The sequence below is a fragment of the Diabrotica virgifera genome, chromosome 6 (assembly GCF_917563875.1).
Source record: "Diabrotica virgifera virgifera chromosome 6, PGI_DIABVI_V3a".
Taxonomy (NCBI): Eukaryota; Metazoa; Arthropoda; class Insecta; order Coleoptera; family Chrysomelidae; genus Diabrotica; species Diabrotica virgifera.
The window spans coordinates 219,839,934-219,861,185 of NC_065448.1; the positions used below are offsets into that span (position 1 = coordinate 219,839,934).

Below are 21,252 nucleotides of genomic sequence, written 5' to 3' on the forward strand. Positions count from 1 at the left end.
CATTGTGTAAAAGTACAAATTTTCTATGAATAGTTCAAACGATCAAAAACACTCGTAACGTCACGTAACTGTATTTTCTACTGACGTCTTATTTAAAATTATATACAATTTTGTTTACTTTGTTGGTACAAGCAGTACAAGGTACAGAATGTATACATATAACCGGATGACGTCACGACGCGTTTTGGGCTGGCTGGTATAATTTGAATTTTTAATCGTCTTTAGGGGCCAAACAAAAGACAAACAAAACATTTTTATCTTTGATACATGTTTTAAATTACGTTCTGTTGTGATTTATAATTTTTTTTAGAATTTAAAATTTTATGCAAGTTCCCTATTGTAAGAAACCAAATAGAGTATGTATTATTAGAGTTAGACAAAGATACAGCGCAATTATATCGGCAAAAACATATCCGAATGCCGACATAGGTCAGGTCACAACCCAGTAGTGACCAAAATTAGGCTTAAAATGAAAACAATAAAACGAAGAACAACAGATGCACAAATCGGTACAAGTAAATTAAGGAACCACTCATAAGACAAGGCCTCGCAGATGAAATCAAGAATCGATTAATAAATGCTAAAGAGCAAATTCTGCAAAGTACCGACACGGATACAATATTATTATAATAAAGAAAGAAATAGATCAAAGTCAAAATGAAATTCTGACTCCAACCAGAAACAATGGATGACCAAGGAAAGTTTATGTAAATGAAGAAAGACGTTAACATAAAGACAAAGATAATCAGATGTACAAAAAAGTGGATAAACAAATATAATACAAAATTAAGCAAGCCAAAGACGAATGGTTGAAAGAACAAGGCGCAGAAAAGAGAAGAATGCCAGAAAAGACATGACAGTTTTAAGTAACACAAAAAAAATTAAAGAAATAACTTGCAACAATGGAAATAGAAAACCGGGTATACTGAAAGGTAAAAATGGCAAACTAGTGTTGAGTACTAACAAAAAATTAAAGAGATAAACAGAATACATAATGAGTTGTTCAAAGACAATAGAGCAGTACTGTAGCACGTCAATATAGCTAAACATAATAATATACATAAACTTGACAAAATTCGTGCTACATAACTTATTTAGCACCTCGGCGGCTCAAGTCATCAAGAGATTTAAGGTGTGGGTTCTTACAACAATATTTAAGCCAAAGAAAAGAAATTATTAATTTTTTTTGGGCGCCATTAATAGATCAAAATCTATTGCTATATATCTATATAAAAATTACATAAATGTTACGTAAAATGGTATCCCTTTGAATAGTAATGGTACTTACCCTTGGTGTCTGTGGTCGTCTGTATTTCCTAATACAATAAGGAACATAGATGGATTGTGCGAACAGAAAAAGACGACATAAGTTTAAAACATAGTTCCCACATAACAATTTCATGTTCTTAGTAGATTCATAGAACATACTTTTCAGAAAAAGTATATACTTAGAATATGCGTAATTACCATTGCGAATGTGCAGAGCATATACTGAGTATATACTACATTACAGTACTTAAACGTTCTATGTATATACTTAGAATGTACTACCGCACTTCTTTTCAGTATATACCAAGAACATACTTTTTAGAAGATTCTAAGGAGGTGCTATAAACCTTCTATTTATATACTTAGAATGTACTATCGCACATATTTTTAGTATATGGGAAGAATATTCCAAGGAAATGCTATATACCTTCTAGTTACATACTTAGAATGTACTAGGGCACATATTTTTAGTATATGGGAAGAATATTCCAAGGAAGTGCTATATACCTTCTATGTATATACTTAGAATGTACTATCGCACATATCTTTAGTATATGGGAAGAATATTCCAAGGATGTGCTATATTTCTCAGAAGTATGTTTTCAACATCACCCAATCTCATCCTAGGTTCTACTAATATATTATATTTACATATTCTAATTGCATATGAGAATGTATTATTACATTCTACAATATTACGTAAAAAGTAAGTATAAAATGTATAAACTTTAGTTAGTTATATAGGTACCTATGTATAATAAATATTATATGGGTAAGTAGCCTATACATAAAATATAAGTAATATATTTAGTTATTATGTGCACATCAAAATAAAAATGCTGCTTATATAATAGCCAAATATATAATATAATATGTATGTAAATTACTAAAATTTATAGGTATCTATATACATTATACATACTTTTACTTACTAGGTATTTAGGAAATATTGAAGTACCAATATGAATTTATTATTTTCAAGCTGCTATTTATGTTCTTAAAATGTTTTAGTCCTTGTAGCTAGAAATACAGTCGCTTCGTCCTCACTCACAGCGTAGACATAAATGCCTTAACTGTACTGGAAACTGTTTTCATATTTTGCCTTTTTGTTACCTACCCCCTTCCCTTGTGCAGGTATAAAATATGCAATGCAAGGGTCAGAATGACAATGAATGGCCGTTTCCGGATTCCCGAAAATTATAGGTAAAAATATTTTTATGGTATAAACTCAAATCAAAATGGTGTATTCATTTCAATTGAAAACGAAACGAGAATTTCTCATTTTTCTTCAATAGAATTAAGTTTTAAACTTTTTTACCATACAATTAAAACGGTTTAAAAAAATGATGAATTAGATAGTTCAGTAGTACCTACCAAAATACCTAAATTTTATTAATTATTCTTAACGCGAAGTTGATAATCTATAGGCTAACATTATTCTTCTTCCTATAGGTACATACAGTATATTATTTTTAAGATATTTTAAAAGTATATACAAGTATGTGTTAAGCATATACTTTTGCATATACTTACGCATATACTAAGAATATTCGATTAAGGTATATTCTAAGAATAAACTTTTACGAACATTCCGAGATACTACGTACACGAATGTGCTCAGTATATTCGGTGCAAGAATATTCTTCGAAGCACATGCAAAGAACATGAAATTTAGAATGTTTTTTATGGTACATGCTATGCTTGTACTACGCATATACTAAAAAGGATATACTTCGACGAATGTTGGTAGGATATGCTTAGAACATGATGCGAACATCATTGTTATGTGGGTTACCATTTATTCAGATAGAAAATTGTTAAAAAAAAACTGAGTTGGTTAGTAAATTAAAAAAAAATAAGTCTCTCGCGTTTCATTTTAAAAGTTCGAAAAAAGGAACGAAACAGTTTATTGCAAAATACCTGGTGATGATCTGTTGTTGATGAGCTGCTGGAATCTGGTTAGCTCGCAAGAGCTGTGGTGGATCTCACTTTCACTTTACAATTTTAGATTTAAAGCACTGTTACATAATTGTTATTATATTATACGAAAAATAAAAATTCCATAGTTTTTTTTTGTTTTATGAAAAGAAAATAACTGCGTTCATGATTATTAGTGATACTTCTCACTGACTTGATAATAAAACATACTTTATTTAGACCATTGTCTTTTTAAAAAAAAAAACGGAACCGCGTTCCACGAAGATTGAATTAAGTTCGGTCTGCACGAGACATATTAAACGGAAATCTTATCCGCAAAAGTTGAATTAAGTTCTGTTTGCACGAAACATATTACACGCCGTACTAGGAAAAACTATTCCTTTATTGTACCGGACACAACACAGAGAATATACCGGTATGGTATTTAAGACAACATATCGCACTTGCGATTTTCACGACAGAATCTTTAAGATCCCATTTTGCCTATTTAGGCACAGACAAGAAAAAATGCATGTCTTCACTGCATGGCCGCTAGAACTTAATTAAATTCTTCTTGTCCTAATCTCGGACAAGATTCCTCTCTGCTCTAAATTCACCTCCCTTTTTCACAGCTATCACCTAATTTGACCAATAATCATCATTCCGAACATTTTCGTACCAATCACATAGTTGGAAAATAATACTTAGACCATCCTTATTATGGTCATACGTTTCTTTTTCGGCCAATCACCATAGCTGTCCCTTTTGTAACCATTTAAGGGTTTCCACGAAAGTTACTGCGTTGTAATTTTGTGGAGTTCTTAGATTTCTATCATTCAAACACTTAGCAATATTTCCTATTCTTATTTTTATGAGACTTATCCTGCTTCAAAGTAAATAACTCCTAGGAATTCTGTCTCCGAACCCTAAAGTCTCTTTGTAGTTTTACTGACTGCAATAGCTAAATCACCCACTTAGGCGTCTAGCATTTCTTAGAATATTAATTATTCCGCTTTCACGGGTGATCTATGAGAAACGCCTCGGGTGCTATTTTACGTCGAATTTCTACGATACAACAGAGTCGGACTTTGCAATATTTAGGCTGTGGTTTTTCAGCATGTTTCAGTACAGATGGAAGTTGATGATGGTGCGGTTCTAAAGATAATAAAAGAGGAAATTACAAACAGCAATAATGGCAAAGTAGTATTAGTCCATGTGGTGAGACCGCTCCCGTCTGGAAAAATTTCTAATTCGGTTTCTTTGTAGATTCCTATTCAAAAATGTCCCCTTTAAAAAATCTGAAGGGTGCTGGGCGGAATTTTTGGGCAGAAATTGTTTAAACATTTTGACAACGACACCCGATTTGGGCGTCGAAACGTTAATAAAATTACTTTTTTCAATTTAATTGTGACTTATTTCCCATATAAATAGTTAATCCTAAAAATGCCACGAGGAAATAGCTTCAGAACAACTTTAAACATTTTGTTTAAACAAATACAAAAGATCACATGGAACATAAGTTTTAGGTTTTTTGGGTCATTCTAAACAAGAAAGGTATCTTGTAATTTTTCGCAAAAATTGATAGTTTTCGAGTTATTGGCGATTTAAAATCTGAAAAATGCGAAAATACGCATTTTCGAGGCTTAAAAGCTCATGTTGTTCTGAAGATATTTCCTTGTGGCATTTTTTATAATTACGTATTTTTTATGGGAAATAAGCCACAATTTTACTAAAAAATGAATTTATTAACGTTTCGAAGCCCAAATCGGGTTTCGTTGTCAAAATACAAAATACTATTAAAATAAAACAAACATGTTGTTGTTAAGTAAAAAAAAATTCTTCTAATAATTTATTTAATCTGACTCATTTATATTGGCAATTCAGACGTATATTATACATTTTAAAGTAGAAGACTTTAAAATAATATCGCCAATATTTATGAGTTGCGTTCCTGGGACGACTTTACTAAAAGATAGTTCATTCGATTACATGAAATCAATCCCAACTCAAGAATATCCGTCGAAAAAAAATCATAGCATGTGATCTGTCTTTAAAAAGACAACCAAATGCAACGATGACAGTAAAATGTAATCGAATGAACTATCTTTTAGTAAAGTCGTCCCAGGAACGCAACTCATAAATATTGGCGATATTATTTTAAAGTCTTCTACTTTAAAATGTATAATATACGTCTGAATTGCCAATATAAATGAGTCAGATTAAATAAATTATTAGAAGAATTTTTTTTACTTAGCAACAACATGTTTGTTTTATTTTAATAGTATTTTGTATTTTGACAACGAAACCCGATTTGGGCTTCGAAACGTTAATAAATTCATTTTTTAGTAAAATTGTGGCTTATTTCCCATAAAATATACGTACTTATTAAAAGCTCATATTTAAATTAGTATTTTTGAGGTCGCCAGATATTGAAATTGAAGATTAAACATTCAGCTTCAAGATTCTGAAGAATGATCTCGTCTAACCTTAATTTATACCGTTGTTTTTAATTGTTAAATATGCGTGTTTATCCGATTTTTTGCTGGTGCGGCGCGCTCTATTTCAAAAATATCCTATTTTTCTCCGAAAAATATTTTTTTAGATTCTTTGGGATATTCTAAATAAAAAAAGTTTCTTGACATTTTTCTCAAAAGTGAATAGTTTTAAAGTTAAAAGTGATTTAAAATCCAAAAAATGCGTTTTTTGGCATTTTTCGGATTTTAAATCGCTTATAACTTTAAAACTATTAACTTTTGAGAAAAATGTCAAGAAACTTATTTTATTTAGAATATCCCAAAGAATCTAAAAAAATATTTTTCGGAGAAAAATAGGATATTTTTGAAATAGAGCGCGCCGCACCGGCAAAAAAATCGGATAAACACGCATATTTAACAATTAAAAAACAACGGTATAAATTAAGGTTAGACGAGATTACTCTTCAGAATCTTGAAGCTGAATATTTAGTTTTCAAGTTCAGTATCTGGCAACCTCAAAAATACTAATTTAAATGAGTTTTTAAGCCTCGAAAAACTGAAAGAATGAATAGATGATAGAGTCAGTTTGGGTTCAGAAACGGACTAGGAACCAGAGAGGTGTTATTTGCTTTTAATATGATAGCTCAAATATGCATGGATATGAATGTGGATGTGTATGTTTGTTACGTTGATTTTGAAAAAGCATTTGACGAAATAAGGCATGAATAATTAGTTCAAATATCCGCGTATATAGATTATTTGCTTTTTTAATGCCTTTGCACATCATCAATAACATTTGTACAGCGTCACAGTAAAACAAGGATAATTATTTTACACGTGTTTTACTTACTCATAATCATTATTTTAAGATTAGTACGTAAAAACAATTTATATTAAATATCAAAAGACAGTAAGTTAATTGACTTTAAATTTATATACCTAGTTGAAAACAAAAAACAGAAGCAAGATTAATTTATTTCAACAATCAACAGTGGCAAAATAATAGTAACTGTAAGTTGCCTACATTTGGCGCAATTCAATGATATAAAATGGTACACTTTTTGTTGTATTATTTATTAAATAAGATACGTAAGTTGTCAATAATAACTGAACAATTTTAATAATATTTATGTATGTATTATAAAAAAGATCTTATTTGTGAATATGTTAATATCAGTTGGTAGCAATAATTGTCAGCATAAAACTGTCAAAACACGCACGTCCAAGTGACGTGCATCAAAATTAGCACAAAAAAGTTATCTTCCACTGTCATGTAAATTTTTTTAGTAACATCAAAAAGAAATGAGCTAAGGATCTAAAGCCTCAGAAGCTGGATAGAGCAGGTCAAATCTAATCGATTCATTGCCGAGTCTTATTTTGACATTTAGCTATGTCTGGTAAGTTATTGTTTTTGATAGGTTGATTTTTCCTGCCTTCTACACGGTTTTTAGATTTATTTACTAAAGTCAGCTGTACTTACTGTCAAGAAGAGATAAACAATGTGAGAGTAAGATGCTGTATCTGCCCAGATTTTGACATATGCCTCCAAGTAAGTCTCACAAAAAAAAAGTTTAAGGACAACAATTTTACAACTGTTTTTTTGTAGTGTTTTTCTATTGGGGCGGAAATAGGGCCCCATAAAAGTGACCATGCATATCAGTTAATGGATCCTTGTTCAACAAGTATATTTGGTGGCAGGGGAGCATGGACTGGAGGAGAGCATTTGCTTTTGTTGGATGCTGTTGAATTGTATGGATTTGGGAATTGGGAGTTAATAAGTGAACATGTAGAAACTCGTAGTGCAGAAGGTAAGTAATTATTAAGTAACTTTTCATTTATTATTATCCATCGACTTCTTAAGGTGCCGTGCATTTCTGCGTAGGCATCCACCGTATATTCTCTTGTGCGATGTTAGATAGTCAGGATTAAATTATTCTATTTTTAGCAGTATTGCGAAGCATTTCATAGCTGTAGATTCCTGTCCATTGTCGAATATTATGCAGCCATGACGTCTTTCTACATCCTAGACCCCCTTACCCTCTATCTTTCCTTTGAGTACCAGTTGCTGAAAAGTGTATCATTCTCCTCGTAAATGTGTCCTAAGTATGCAGTCTTCCTACTTTTTACATAATCAAAAAGTTCTCTATCCAGGGGCTAGATTCCGTGCACTGTAGATATCTACAGTCACCTTCTATTATGTCAATTGTCATGAAAATATTTGAATTTTTAGCTTTAATTGAATTATTTTCTAGTTTTGCTAGGTTATACTCTAATTGATGCTGAAGTGACACTTAGTAAAACAAGAAAATATTTGAATTAAAACTAAAAATTCAAATATTTTCATGACAATTGCCATCGACAGAAGGCGACTGTAGATATCTACAGTGCACGGAATCTAGGCCCTGGAAGCCTGCTTTTCTTAACACATCCTCATCTCTGAGTCTTCTGTCCGACAGTGGCGACGCCACTCAGTCTTTTCTGAAGTGCTACCAAAACCAGATGCAAAAACCTTATTTAAAAAAATGAAGATATGGCTAAATGTATATATACTATATACACTCACCGGCACAAAATTCCGCCACCCAAAATTTTTGATTAAGTTTGACAATCTATAACTTTATTATTTGTACTTCGATTTTCAAGATTCTTGCACGAGTTTGTAGGTACATGTATTGATGTCAATTGCTATTATTCCAGTAACAAAAAATTTTTGCTTAGATGGCATTATACGGGGTGAATGTAAGCGTTGTTTTTTCTCCTAACTTAAAAAAATTCTGTGGAAAAATTGGAGGGCTGATTTTGTTTCATACTCCTTTTGTATCATCCTGGAGGTATCACTAAGGTCTTGTTTTTTGAATTATCTGAATATCTCCTTTCTTGTGAGAGCTGTAATTAAAAACACTGCTTTGAAGGTTTATTTAATTAAAAATATCAAACGCACTAAAATTAACAAAACAAATTTAACAACAAAACAATTCAATAGCGGTTATGTCCACCTCTTGTAGCAACAACTGCTCGCAATCTGTTTAGCATCTAATAAAGATGTGTTTTCCTTGCCTGGGGAATAGCCCGATATTCCTCTACCAGGGCCATAACTGTACCAAATTTTCTGGAGGCCTAGGATGACGGCAAGTAGCTTTTTTATTCATCCCATAAATGCTCAATATTATTGAGATCTGGGCTGCATGTGGGCCATTCTAATCTTATCAATCCAACCTCAATTGTAAGAGTCAATCAGTGTTTTTATTTACAAAAAATGGTACAGCTCTTACAAGAAAAAAATATTTGGATAATTCAAAAAGCAAAATGTTGGTGATGCCTCCGGGAAAATATGACAGGACTATGAAACAATATCAGCTATTCCATTTTTCCATAGAATTTTTTAAAATTAGGAGAAAATTCAACGCTTCTTTTCACCCCTGTACAATGACATGCAAGCAAAATTTTTTGTTACCGGCATAATACCAAACAATATGAACAATATATACCTACAAACTGGTGCAAGAATCTTGAAAATCGGAGCACAAATAATAAAGTTATAAATTGTCAAATTTAATCAAAAATTTTGGGTGGCGGAATTTTGTGCCGGTGAATGTAGCTTCAATAATATCATTTTGTATATCACTTGAAACTCTCGAAAAAAACAGGTATTTCTAGATGCTGACAAAATTTTTGATCTTTTTTGGCAATTAATGTTAACAATTCCCTGTAATTGCCTCGATTGTCAGAGTCGTCACACTTAAAATGACCACGAAACTCTAGTTCTTGTTTGGCCCAAAAACATACAGTATCTATTATAAGTGTGCTAAAGATATACGTATCTATTTTTTTAACAAACTCATTATGTTTAGAAATATTTGCTTTAAAAGCTTGGTTAAGAGAACTTTTGATTTTTGTTTTGCCAAACTGAATCAAATTGGGTATACATCTTACATGTAGGTAACGGAGAAATTTCATGTCTCGTTTTTAAAAATCTAACACTATTTAAATCGTGAACCTGATCCACCCATTTTTCTGTAGAAACCAGAAGACATGGCCAACAATACAGTATATTTTTCTTGCAACCATAATATAACCAAGGATTTTCACTGTACCAACTAAATTTAAAATATCGAACTACTTTTGTTGATTCCTTTTTTAAAGTGTTTAAAATAGGTCTTTCATTTTTAATCTCATTTTTTTCTTCAAAATTATACAAGGAGAATTACTTTTCAAGTAGTTGATCGATTAAGAAGCGACACTCATCCATGGTTATCTGCACGCACACTTTTTATAGGTACTGTCACCAATTTTAAATCTGGTAACAGCGCTACCGATACACAGCGCACTTATGCCGTCGCTTCTTCAAAATTTTCAGTCACTAGCCGGTCCCGAGCCCAGAGTGGGTATATAACCATTGTAACCAGAAATGAGTCTGGTAACAGAGTATAATAAAGTGCAACTGGGTCACATAAACTCGAGAATATTTTCGTGTCTATGAGTAGTTGGCTATTTACTGAGTTAGGTACTATTACCACATAATATAATAATATATTTCTATTGGTAAAAATATTGGTAAATAGAATTATTCATCGTCATAAAATATTTATTTGCAAGATTGTTAACTGTTACCAATGATAACAGTGGTTACATGGACGCTTCGCCAGTGCTGTCCGATATTCTAAGCATTTGGTGCAGGCACCACATTTCAAAGACTTCAAGTTTGCTAATGGAGTCTGGAGTCTATGTTTCCATTCCTACAAGAGAACAGGCCAAATATAACACTTTAGCATCCAACTTTTAGCAAATCCAACTTGTGATCAGTTTAAAGTAATAGGAATAGGTATAAGAAACTACAAAGTAGAAAAAACTAAACAAGCAATAGAGCAAAATAAGAACATGAAAGTTTTGAGAAGGAGCACATAAAAAGGAAAAATAGAAATTACTAGACTAAGAAACAGAGATAGAGAAGAAACTACGAGCAGAGATGAAATATTAACAATACTCAAAAGAATTCTACACAGAGCTATATAGATCAAGAAAAAAGATAACACAATGCAACCTCTAATTACAGTACAAACTGAATACTGTCAGAAGTACTAAAACTAGCGGATATACTATTAGAAAAAGTTAAACTATTTTTCAATATCTGCCTTCACAACGCCAATATTCCTACAGACTAGAACAACGCTACTATGATTCTATTCTATTATACAGTAGGGGAGACAAAGCAAATTTAGAGAATTATAGAGAATTAGACCTATTAGCCTCCTCAGCCATAGTATGTTGTTATTTATACAGTGCATTCATAAAGTGTGGAAACTGTCTATTATCTTATGATTTAATTATTTTCAGAGTTAAAGCTCTGACAGGTCGATTTTTATTTTTAAATTATGATTTTTTGACATATAGGGCATAATAGTGATGTCATCTATTTGGGCGTGATGATGTCATCAATGATTTTTTAAATGGGAATAGGGGTCGTGTGGTAGCTCATTTAAAAGGTGATTCAATTCTCTAGTCAGTAATATAAAGTAACAGCCGCACACCAGCCTCTTGGTAGTTTGAACATTTAATTTAAGCGAAAAGCAATGTTTATTTTTGTCAAATAAACATTTTTTTGCGGCAATTATTTTAATTCAAAAATTATTTTTTTGGCCACCCGGTATAAATAATGATATTAGTGTTTATATTAGTGAATATAGAATTGAATCACCTTTCAAATGAGCTACCACACGAGCCCCTATTCCCATTTAAAAAAATTATCGATGATGCCATCACGCCCAAATCGATGACTATTATGGGATATACGTCAAAAAATCATAATTTAAAAATAAAAATCTACCTGTCAGAGCTTTAACTCTGAAAATAATTAAGTCATGAGATAAAAGACCGTTTCCACACTTCATGAATGCACTGTATAAGTTGTGTATGCGAATAATAGTTGAGAAAATTAGAAACTTGACAACCAAGAGAATAGGTAAGATTCTGAAAAAGTTACAGAACTAATGACCACCTACAAAGTATAAAAACCCTAATATAGAAAGTAGTGAAATACAATAAACCTCTAGTGCCAATATTTATCGATTTTCACAAAGACTTCGATGCAATTAAACTAAGCAAAATACTACTGCGAATCAAAGTAAAAAACAAAGAGATCAGGAGAAGAACCAAAGTGACTGACATCATCGAAAGGATAGCCAGACTAAAATGCAGATGGGCAGGACACATAGCTAGAATGACAGATGGGTGATGGGCAAGGATGTTATTGCAATAGAGACAAAGGGAAGGCAAAAGAACCGTCTGATGACCACCTACATAATGGACTGACTGTTTAAGAAGGCTGATGAATAAAATCTGATGAAAATGAATTTACATTTGTAAGAATATATATTTGTATTTTTACTTAATGCAGCCTGCAGTCATGAATCAAGTAAGTAGTAACTAAAAAAACTAATGTTTGCACAAAGCTTAATTTTTGTGTGTTTTAACTCATTAAACACCACATTAAAATTTTTTGTTTTGGCCTTCAGGCTCCACATTCAGAATAAATACAAGGCGTGAGTTAAATACAACTCATGTGGCGTTCAATGTGTTAATTTGGGTAATCATACAAATCTAAAAAGTTAAATCTGACATTAAGATTCTTAATGGGGTTATTAATGTTAAAATTCATTTTGCAGAAGTAAAAGAAGAATACATAGCCCGATATGTAGATGGAAATCTAGGGAAAGTCACTATGACTAATCCGAATCTCAAAAAGCCGGTTTTAGTTGATCATACCATAGATGATGATGCCTCTGTGACACCAGCACCTCCATTAGATGTTACACTGGAAGAAGCCAATCTGTTAGGGTACAAACCATATAGAGATGATTATGAAATGGTAAGATATGTTATTAAAAATTGTCTATAAAGAATTATTATTATTTTTATTTTCCAGTTGCTGATTGTATTTTATGCAGATCTTTGTGTATATTGCAAAAACCATGTTATTTCTATTTGAAATGCCCAATGTTGGGAAAGTACTGGGTCCTTCAATCAGTTTCAGATTAAATCTTAATTTAATTGATGTAATATTCTCTAAATATTTTTCTGTGGTCTGCCTGTTTAGTTTGCGAGAGAGCATTATTTTTCATTATTTCTTTATGTTGTCTATCTTTATGTCTCCTACATATTGTTTTTATTATTGTACTCCAGATTTAGCCATACGGCTCACACTCCCTCTAAGGGGAAAATTGACTCATCCCAGATACCTACGGTATCAAAAGGATTGAGCTCTGGTGGGACTCTTTCCGTGTTATCGATCCCTCTAGGTGACTTGGTATGTAGGTGTATCTCCCAAAAATTTTCGTACACATCTGGCTGTTGCGAGTAGTACAGCTTTCTGCATGGTCTTGTAAAGATGTTCATTTAGATCCAGCTTTTTTATGCTTTCGAGGAGGTTCTTAGGAACGACTCCAGTGGTAGACGTAATAATAGGTATCGTCTGGGTACTTTGCATTCTCCATTGTCTTCGTATTTGAATTTTCAAATCTCTGTACTTGGCAATCTTTTCAGTAAATTTACTACGTAGATTACTGTTGTTAGGTATCGCCACATCAATTAGTGTTGTTTGTCTTGTTAATTTATTAACTAGTACAAGATCTGGTCTATTATATGGCACTGTTTGGTTCTGTGAGCACAGTGCGGTCCCAGTATAGCTTGTAGTTGCCATCCTCAAGCATACTCTCAGGGACGTATTGATAATATGGAAGATGGTCCATTTGGAGAAGTCCCAGTTGATAGCTATCTCTTGATGAAGGATTTTTCCCACTGCGTCATGCCGTTCCTTGTATTCAGTTGCAGCAAATGCCTGGCAGCCCCCTGTAAGATGTTGGATGGTTTCTTGGGTTTGACATCCATATCAGCATTTGTCGTTTTGGACCTGAGGGTTTTTGATGATATATTTCAGGTAATTTTTGGTTGGTATAACCTGATCCTGAATGGCCAGTAATGAACTCTCCGTTTCAGGGAACATCTTTCCTGATGTCAACCAATAGTTCGACGCTGTGTTGTCGACATATGTAGTCTTGGCTGACCTCATTGGGATGTCGCCCGTGCAGAGGTTTACTCATCCAGGTGCGCATTTTTTCGTCTTTAGTGAGGTGGTTTATGCGCATTTCTGGTTCCCTCAGTTTGATCGGTGTTGTGTCATCTACTGCGCAAATAGCGCGATGTAGAGTGGATGCCTCAGCTTGCATCTGGAAATAAGTTCTTAAATTAGCAATTTGTTTATCTAATTGCTCACCTATATCCATAAGTCCTCTTCCTCCTAGATTCCGTGGTAATGTTCTTTCTACTGCACTTTTAGGGTTTTTGTGCCTTTGTGAGGTGTGTTCTTACTTTTCGCTGAAGATTCTCTATGTCCGTTTTTGTCCACTTAACAATGCCAAACGAATAGCTAAGCGCGAAACATGCGTAGGTGTTTAGTATCTTAAACAAATTTCTACTGTTAAGGTGAGAACGAAGCAGCTGTTTTACCCTTCATATAAACTCAGTAGTTATCTCAGTTTTCATTTACTTATGGTCAATTTTCCGCGCGTTTTCACCCATTGCCTCGATGTTCTGGCCATTTTGCATATCGAATCCTCCGGGTTGTACTTTTCCTCTGACTATATTTAAAACACGGCACTTGTCTAGTCCGAAGTGCATACTAATATCATTTGAAAAGGATCCTACAGTGCTTAGCATCTCATCTAGTTGGTTTCGAGTGGAAGCCATTAATTTCAAATCATCCATATACAACAGATGATTAAGCCTCGCCACCACATTGTTGTTATTTTTGACGCTAAAACCTGCGTCAGTGGAGTTCAATAGCTGAGATAGTGGGTTCATAGCTAGACAGAACCACAGTGAACTTAACGAATCTCCTTGGAGAAGGCCCTGGCTGGTATATTTTCACCAGGTATTTGAAGGTGAATTCTAGTCTTCCACTCTGTCATTATATGCTGTAAAAAGGTCACTATATTATCATCGACTTTATATATTCTCAATATATCTATAAGCCATTCATGCGGCACTGAATCAAAGGCCTTGTAATCAATGAAGGCAGTAAATAGGTTCCTCTTTTTGGAATATGCTTGATTAGAAATGACTAACTGCCTTACTAATAAAACACTCGTATTCTAAGGTTATTCCGTATTTATATCTAGAATAGTTATCCTAGGTATAAGGTAGATATAATACGAAAATAATTTGTTACCAATAAACTCGGTATAAGTTAGTTATAAGTATTCCCACTTTATTCCGAAATAATAGTTTGGCAACGGCGCAATCTTCTACACAATTGCATAAAACAACGATATATTCGGTGAAATATGTCAATTTTGACTTTTATCTACAACTGACAAGCCAAATTCCGTCATTTTTCGTACTTTGTATTTTCTGCTATATTTTAATAAATCGTTATTTCGTATGTTGTATGTTTAGTTTGAGTATTTTATAAAATGGCTTCAAATAAAAGAGAACGTTGCATTATGGAAAAGTGAAGAAAAAGTGAACAAATTGATTTATTTTACTTATAAATGCAATGTAAATATGTTAATTTCAGCATATTGTGAAGAATATTGTGAGAGATGTTCTACATATTATAGAAAATAAAGACCATATTGTTCTTGTATATTGGAGGATAAGCCTCCGTTTGTTTGCAATAAGTGAATCACCTACTATTTTTTCTAAAAACCGTACATCATCTTTAGGAAACCGGAATTTTATTCTGCATTCTTTGAAAAGGAATTTATGTTTTCTTTGAAAGTTTTCCTTTTTCGTGTATTTTACATCATGTTAATTAAATTATCAACTTCCTCATTAGCCGCAATACCTCTTAAACACATTTTTTTATTATATGTCTACTCAAAAGACAAATCAAAAAATAATAAATTTTTGTCTGTGATGACTTTGACATTCGTAAAATAGGTTATACCAGACTTAAACAAGGGTGTGGGTCGGTATAAACTTGGACTAAATTCTTATACCAAGTATAATCTATACCGAAGTTATTCCATGTTTATTGGTAGTGATTTTGCCTATACTTGATTTATTCTCAGTATAACTTTTATACTTGGTTTATTAGTAACAGTGTAAGTCTATAAATAACCCATGCGCATCCTTTGATCCTTCGGTATTAAATAAGTGGTTCCCTGAGTTAGAAATATTGGTGTTTCCTGCGGATTAGAAATAACATTATTAATTAGTGTTGATAAGCAATCATGAACACTCCAAAACTTCTTAAGCCAGAAGCTTTAAACTCCGTCTGGTCCAGGAGATTTCCAGTTATGAAGCTCTTTGATGATATTTGAGACTTCTTCAGTGGTGAAGGGTTCGTAGAGAGTAGTAGTGTAGTGTTGGCAGTTCTGTGTCGTATTTTCTATCCATCCAGCATTGTTAAGAGCAGCTGGTGTGGAAAGTTGATTTCCCCAAAACTCATGAATTTCTTCTTGGCTTGGTTAAGACTTATCGAGATTTTCTACGGTGGAATTGAGTTTTCGATAGAAGGCCTTCTCAGCGGTCTCAAAAAGGGCATTGTCGAATTTTCGGTTTTTACTCTCTTTGTACCTTAGTGTACTTATTTTTTTTTATTATTATAACCTAAGTCACAAACAGTTCTTGTACAGTGATGCCAGATTATTTAATTTTATGAAAATAAAAGTTCGCTTATATGGAGAACAATGTAATTTTTTTGGAAACGGTTAACTTTAGAAAAAAATGTTATAGGACTTTTTTGTTCTACATTGTGTATTATATCCATATCTATACCTTAAAGGAACGCACTATTTTCGGAGACACCGTGTATATTTGGTGGTAAAGACATAGTATCTCTTATAAAAATAGACAGACTAAGATGGGCAGGACATCTAGCAAGATCACAGCAGAACAAATGTCCTAGAAGAATCCTTATGGATAGAACTGACTGGCGTAATACACTTGGGAAGGTCGAGGTTTTTTTATAGGGCTGTAGCATCATTGATGATGATTTTGGTTGATAGTTGTACAAGATAGAATTGTATATATGGTTTGTTCAACAGTAAATGGTTAAATATAATTACTGCGGTCGTAAACATTATTAAATTTATCTGACCTGGCCCATTGTTAAGACCCACCCGGAGCGATAAGCAACCGAGGTAGACAGAGTTGGTCTTTTGACAATTACAATAATTACGACTACAAAAACCAAAAAAAATTTGATATAAAATATTTTGCTTTGCCTTATATACCCGAATAGAAATTAATGTTTTCAAATGAGTTTTAAAATAAATTAAATCTATTTTAATTGCTAAGATTATAGAAAAACAAACATTCAAACATTAATAATAATTTGTGGTTCTGAAAAGAACCGTTTTTTTAATAGTAACATTTGTAGATTTGATGAAAGTATCGCTCCACACATAGTTCCGTTTCGCTATCGCTATCCTCATCTAAATTAATTATGATCGGTCCAATTATATTATGATGTACACGAACATATGAATTTTCTTTACCTATTACGTGTCGGACTGAATTTCTCCAACTATTTGGAAGAATATCATTGACACATTTTCTTATTAACTCTACAACAGTACTACTTAACGTTGGAGAAATATTTTGTGACCTCACGTTAGACTTCAATTCGTGCCACATGTTCTATGGGATTAAACATACAATAATAGGGTGGAAGCCGCAGCACTGTATGTCCCATTTCCTCTGCCAATGTATCACAAACATATACTTTTTTTTATAGAAAATGCCTTTAAAACTTCTAAAAGCTCTTGTTTGGTATAACATTCTTCAAAATACATATCATTAGGCTCCATGTAATTTTGAATTTCCAATTTAGTGTTATTCGAGTTTGGAGCCTTACTTAGTTGGCGACTGTGATAGCTTGCATTGTCCATTACTATCACGCTATGCTGAGGAATGTTTGGCATAAGATTATTTTTTAACCATTCTTCAAAAAGTTCTGCCGTTGTATCTTCATGGTAGTCGACGCAGGAGTCTTTAATGTTCTTTGCAGAAAGCCACAGGGCATTTGGAACTCAACCATTTTCTGATCCAGCGTATAAAATCGTTATTCTTTTCCCTTTATTTGACGGAGCTTTTGTCTTACATTTACCGGACGGATCGGCAACTCCTTTAGGTCGCGTTGAATGTGTGTCAAACCATGTCTCGTCGAGGTAAATTATCGGACGATTTTCAGAACGGAATTTTCTTATCGAAGTTATATACTCATAACGCCATTTTTGTAATCTATGAGATTTCATAATTACTTGTCTTTTGTCAATTATACGATATCGAAAGCCCATACTTTTCAAAATTGTCCATAAGCTGGTGAGGCTACAGCTTATTTGGGTTTCGTCAACATTGAGCCGTTGCTTCAGAGCTCTTAATGTAGGTATGCGTTGCTCTTCGTACATGGTATAGACTTTTCGACGTATCAAGTCCTTATCGGCTTCGTCCATACATTTGGTGGAGCTGAAATCTTTACGTTTTTTCTTGTTTCTATGGGGTTTGATGTAATTCTTTTTACTGTGGTCAGAGGTATTTTCGTCAAATCGCATATTTCACTCGTAGCGGAAGTTGTGTCAAGTCCTCTTTTAAGTAAGGTACTGTATATAGTTTTTACAATTTGTTTTGCATCTACAGATAAATGTTTCTTCTTTACCGGAACACTAGAAGAAGCCCCACTATTACTATCCCACGGACGCCACATAATGATAGAAAACGTAATGAATAAAATGAGTAATACTACTTAACACTTCCCGTGATACATAAAGACTAACAAATTTTATCAAGAAATCGTATTTTAATACTGGTTGGTTTTCAGTTCCATAAACTTATTATATAAATACCTGAAAACCACTTAAAAGGTGATTAAATAGCAACCCCGTCGCGCACTACAATCGAATTCGAAAAACCCTTTTAGCGGTACAGTTTCGTCAATATAAGCCTAATCTGTATTAATGAAATTATAATGAGTTTGGATTGTACGCAATTAAATCAACATTAAGAAATGAAGATTGACAAATTTTACCAGAAAACATATTTAAATTTTACCTGAAACCGGGCCTTTTATACTATTATCGGCTAATCCAGGATGTTTATAGTGGTAACTAATTGATCTTAACCATTTACTGTTTATACCCCAGGCTGTGGGTGAAAAAACGTGATATAATTCAGGAATTTTTGAAACCTATCAGGTGTTGTAAAGGACGATGGCAGGAATAACTTCTACTAAAATGTAACCAAAAATATTGTGCGCTTTTTTTTTAATTGCGATTTTCATTTGTTAAATTTGCAATTTTTATTAATTTTTAATTTTGTAGCTTAGGATATTGATTTTAGAGAAAAACTTTTTAATAGAAAGTTGTAGTAAATTAAAAAACCTACAAATTGAGGTACGGTAAGTTTAATAAGTTTAATTTGGTTAATTGGTTATTGCAAAACAGCCTGCGAAAGGTCCAAAGTGGCCGTTTTTTACAATTGCATTATTTACTGTACAAATTATTTTTTTTTTATTTTTTAAAGCTTTAAATGAATATCTTTCGATTCCAAACATAAAAAAAAAATTTAAAGCCAGATTAACGAATTTGTTGCTTAGATATTATAAATTGTTTATCCCAGGAGGTCAAATGTCGAAGGCTATAACTTTTTTAAAAAAACTCGTAGAAAGTTAGTGAAACATCCAATCTCCTTTGAAAGAGTTATATTTTCATATTCTGATGTAAATGAATGCGTAAAACAATTGTAAACCTCCAATTTTTGGATTTGAAAATAAGGGGGCAAATTTCGTTATAAACATTTAGAGCTGAAGCGGCCCTGTACATAATATGAGTTTTTAACTTACATATTATTGTTGCTGAAGATGAAACGAATATTTATAAAAAAATAAAAAATTTGTACGACCAACTGAAGCCGAGATAATTTTTGGGTTTGAAAATAAGGGGGCAAATTTCGTTATAAACATTTAGAGCTGAGGCGGCCCTGTATATCCTATGAGTTTCTAACTTACAGATTATTGTTGCTAAAGACGAAACGAAGATTTATAAAAAAATTAAAATTTTCTACAACCAACTGAAGCCGAGATAATTGTTTTTCTTTTTCTTAAATCATAGTGCCTTTATTTATAATAATTAAGAATTTATTTTACAGTCATTGACTAAAGAAAGACTTATGTTATCTTAAAATAAAAATTATTATAAAATAGAATTACATTTAATTATTAAAAATTATTTTTTAAATCTGTGCTTTTGCAAGCAGCCGAATTTTGCAAATCGCCCGGCTCGCTTCAAATCCGCGCGCTCGGAAAATTTTTACGTAACTTGTATTAAATTTTGACAGAAAACAATTTAATAATATTGCCATTATGATATACAGTCTATTTACCACTGTATTTGTTTTTCTTGATAAACTTTTATATGTGAAATCCAAAAAGAATAGTCACTACAAGAAGAAAAAGTTTTATATTGTATATTATAGTAAGAAGTAACATTATTATTATTATATTTATATAACAATGAAAAAATTAAAATATAGTTATATATTTCATATATATGTATCATTTTTTAATATTATTTCTTCAGAAATGAAATTTCACATATAAAAGTTTATCAAGAAAAACAAATACAGTGGTAAATAGACTATATATTATAATGGTAATATTATTAAATTGTTTTCTCTCCAAATTTAATACAAGCTACGTAAAAATTTTCCGACCGCGCGGATTTGAAGCGAGCCGGGCGATTTGCAAAATTCGGCCGCTCGCAAATGCACCGATTTTAAAAATAATTTTTAATAATTAAATGTAATTATATTTTATAATAATTTTTATTTTAAGATAATATAAGTCTTTCTTTAGTCAATTACTGTAAAATAATTTCTTAATTGTTATAAATAAAGGCACTACGACTTAAGAAAAAAAAAACAATTATCTCGGCTTCAGTTGGTTGTAGAAAATTTTTATTTTTTTATAAATCTTCGATTTGTCTTCAGCAACAATAATCTGTAAGTTAGAAACTCATAGGACGTACAGGGCCGCTTCAGTTCTAAATGTTTATAACGAAATATGCCCCCTTATTTCCAAACCCAAAAATTATCTCGGCTTCAGTTGGTCGTAGAAATTTTTAATTATTTTATAAATCTTTGTTTCATCTTTAGCAACAATAATCTGTAAGTTAAAAACTCATAGGATGTACAGGGCCGCTTCAGCTCTAAATGTTTATAACGAAATTTGCCCCCTTATTTTCAAACCCAAAAATTAGAGGTTTAAAAATGTTTTACCCATTTATTTACATCAGAATATGAAAATATAACTCTTTAGAAGGAGATTGGATGTTTCACCACCTCTCTACGATTTTTTTTTTTTTTTCAAAAAGTTATAGCCTTCGACATTTGACCTCTTGGGATAAACAATTTATAATATCTAAGCAACAAATTCGTTAATCTGGCTTTACAATTTTTTTTATGTTTGGAATAGAAAGATCTTTATTTTAAAGCTTTAAAAAATAAAAAAGTATTTGTACAATAAATAATGCAATTGTAAAAAACGGTCATTTTGGACCTTTCGCAGGCTGTTTTGCAATAACCAATTAACCAAATT

At 32.3% G+C, this 21,252-nt stretch overlaps 1 protein-coding gene across 2 annotated transcripts in view; it reads left to right on the top strand.

Moving 5' to 3' along the window:
* Window positions 1–6,859: 6,859 nt before the first annotated feature.
* LOC126886709 (transcriptional adapter 2B-like) overlaps window positions 6,860–21,252 on the top strand; it is a 37,750-nt gene continuing 23,357 nt past the window's right edge. Inside the window, exons 1-4 of one of the 2 annotated variants that reach the window (XM_050653709.1) lie at window positions 6,860–7,057; window positions 7,112–7,209; window positions 7,267–7,468; window positions 12,323–12,525. In XM_050653709.1, the coding sequence (XP_050509666.1) occupies window positions 7,051–7,057; window positions 7,112–7,209; window positions 7,267–7,468; window positions 12,323–12,525 (510 nt within the window). In that variant the 5' untranslated portion in view covers window positions 6,860–7,050. The remainder of the gene's footprint in view (window positions 7,058–7,111; window positions 7,210–7,266; window positions 7,469–12,322; window positions 12,526–21,252) is intronic. The other variant, XM_050653710.1, reaches the window with a different exon arrangement.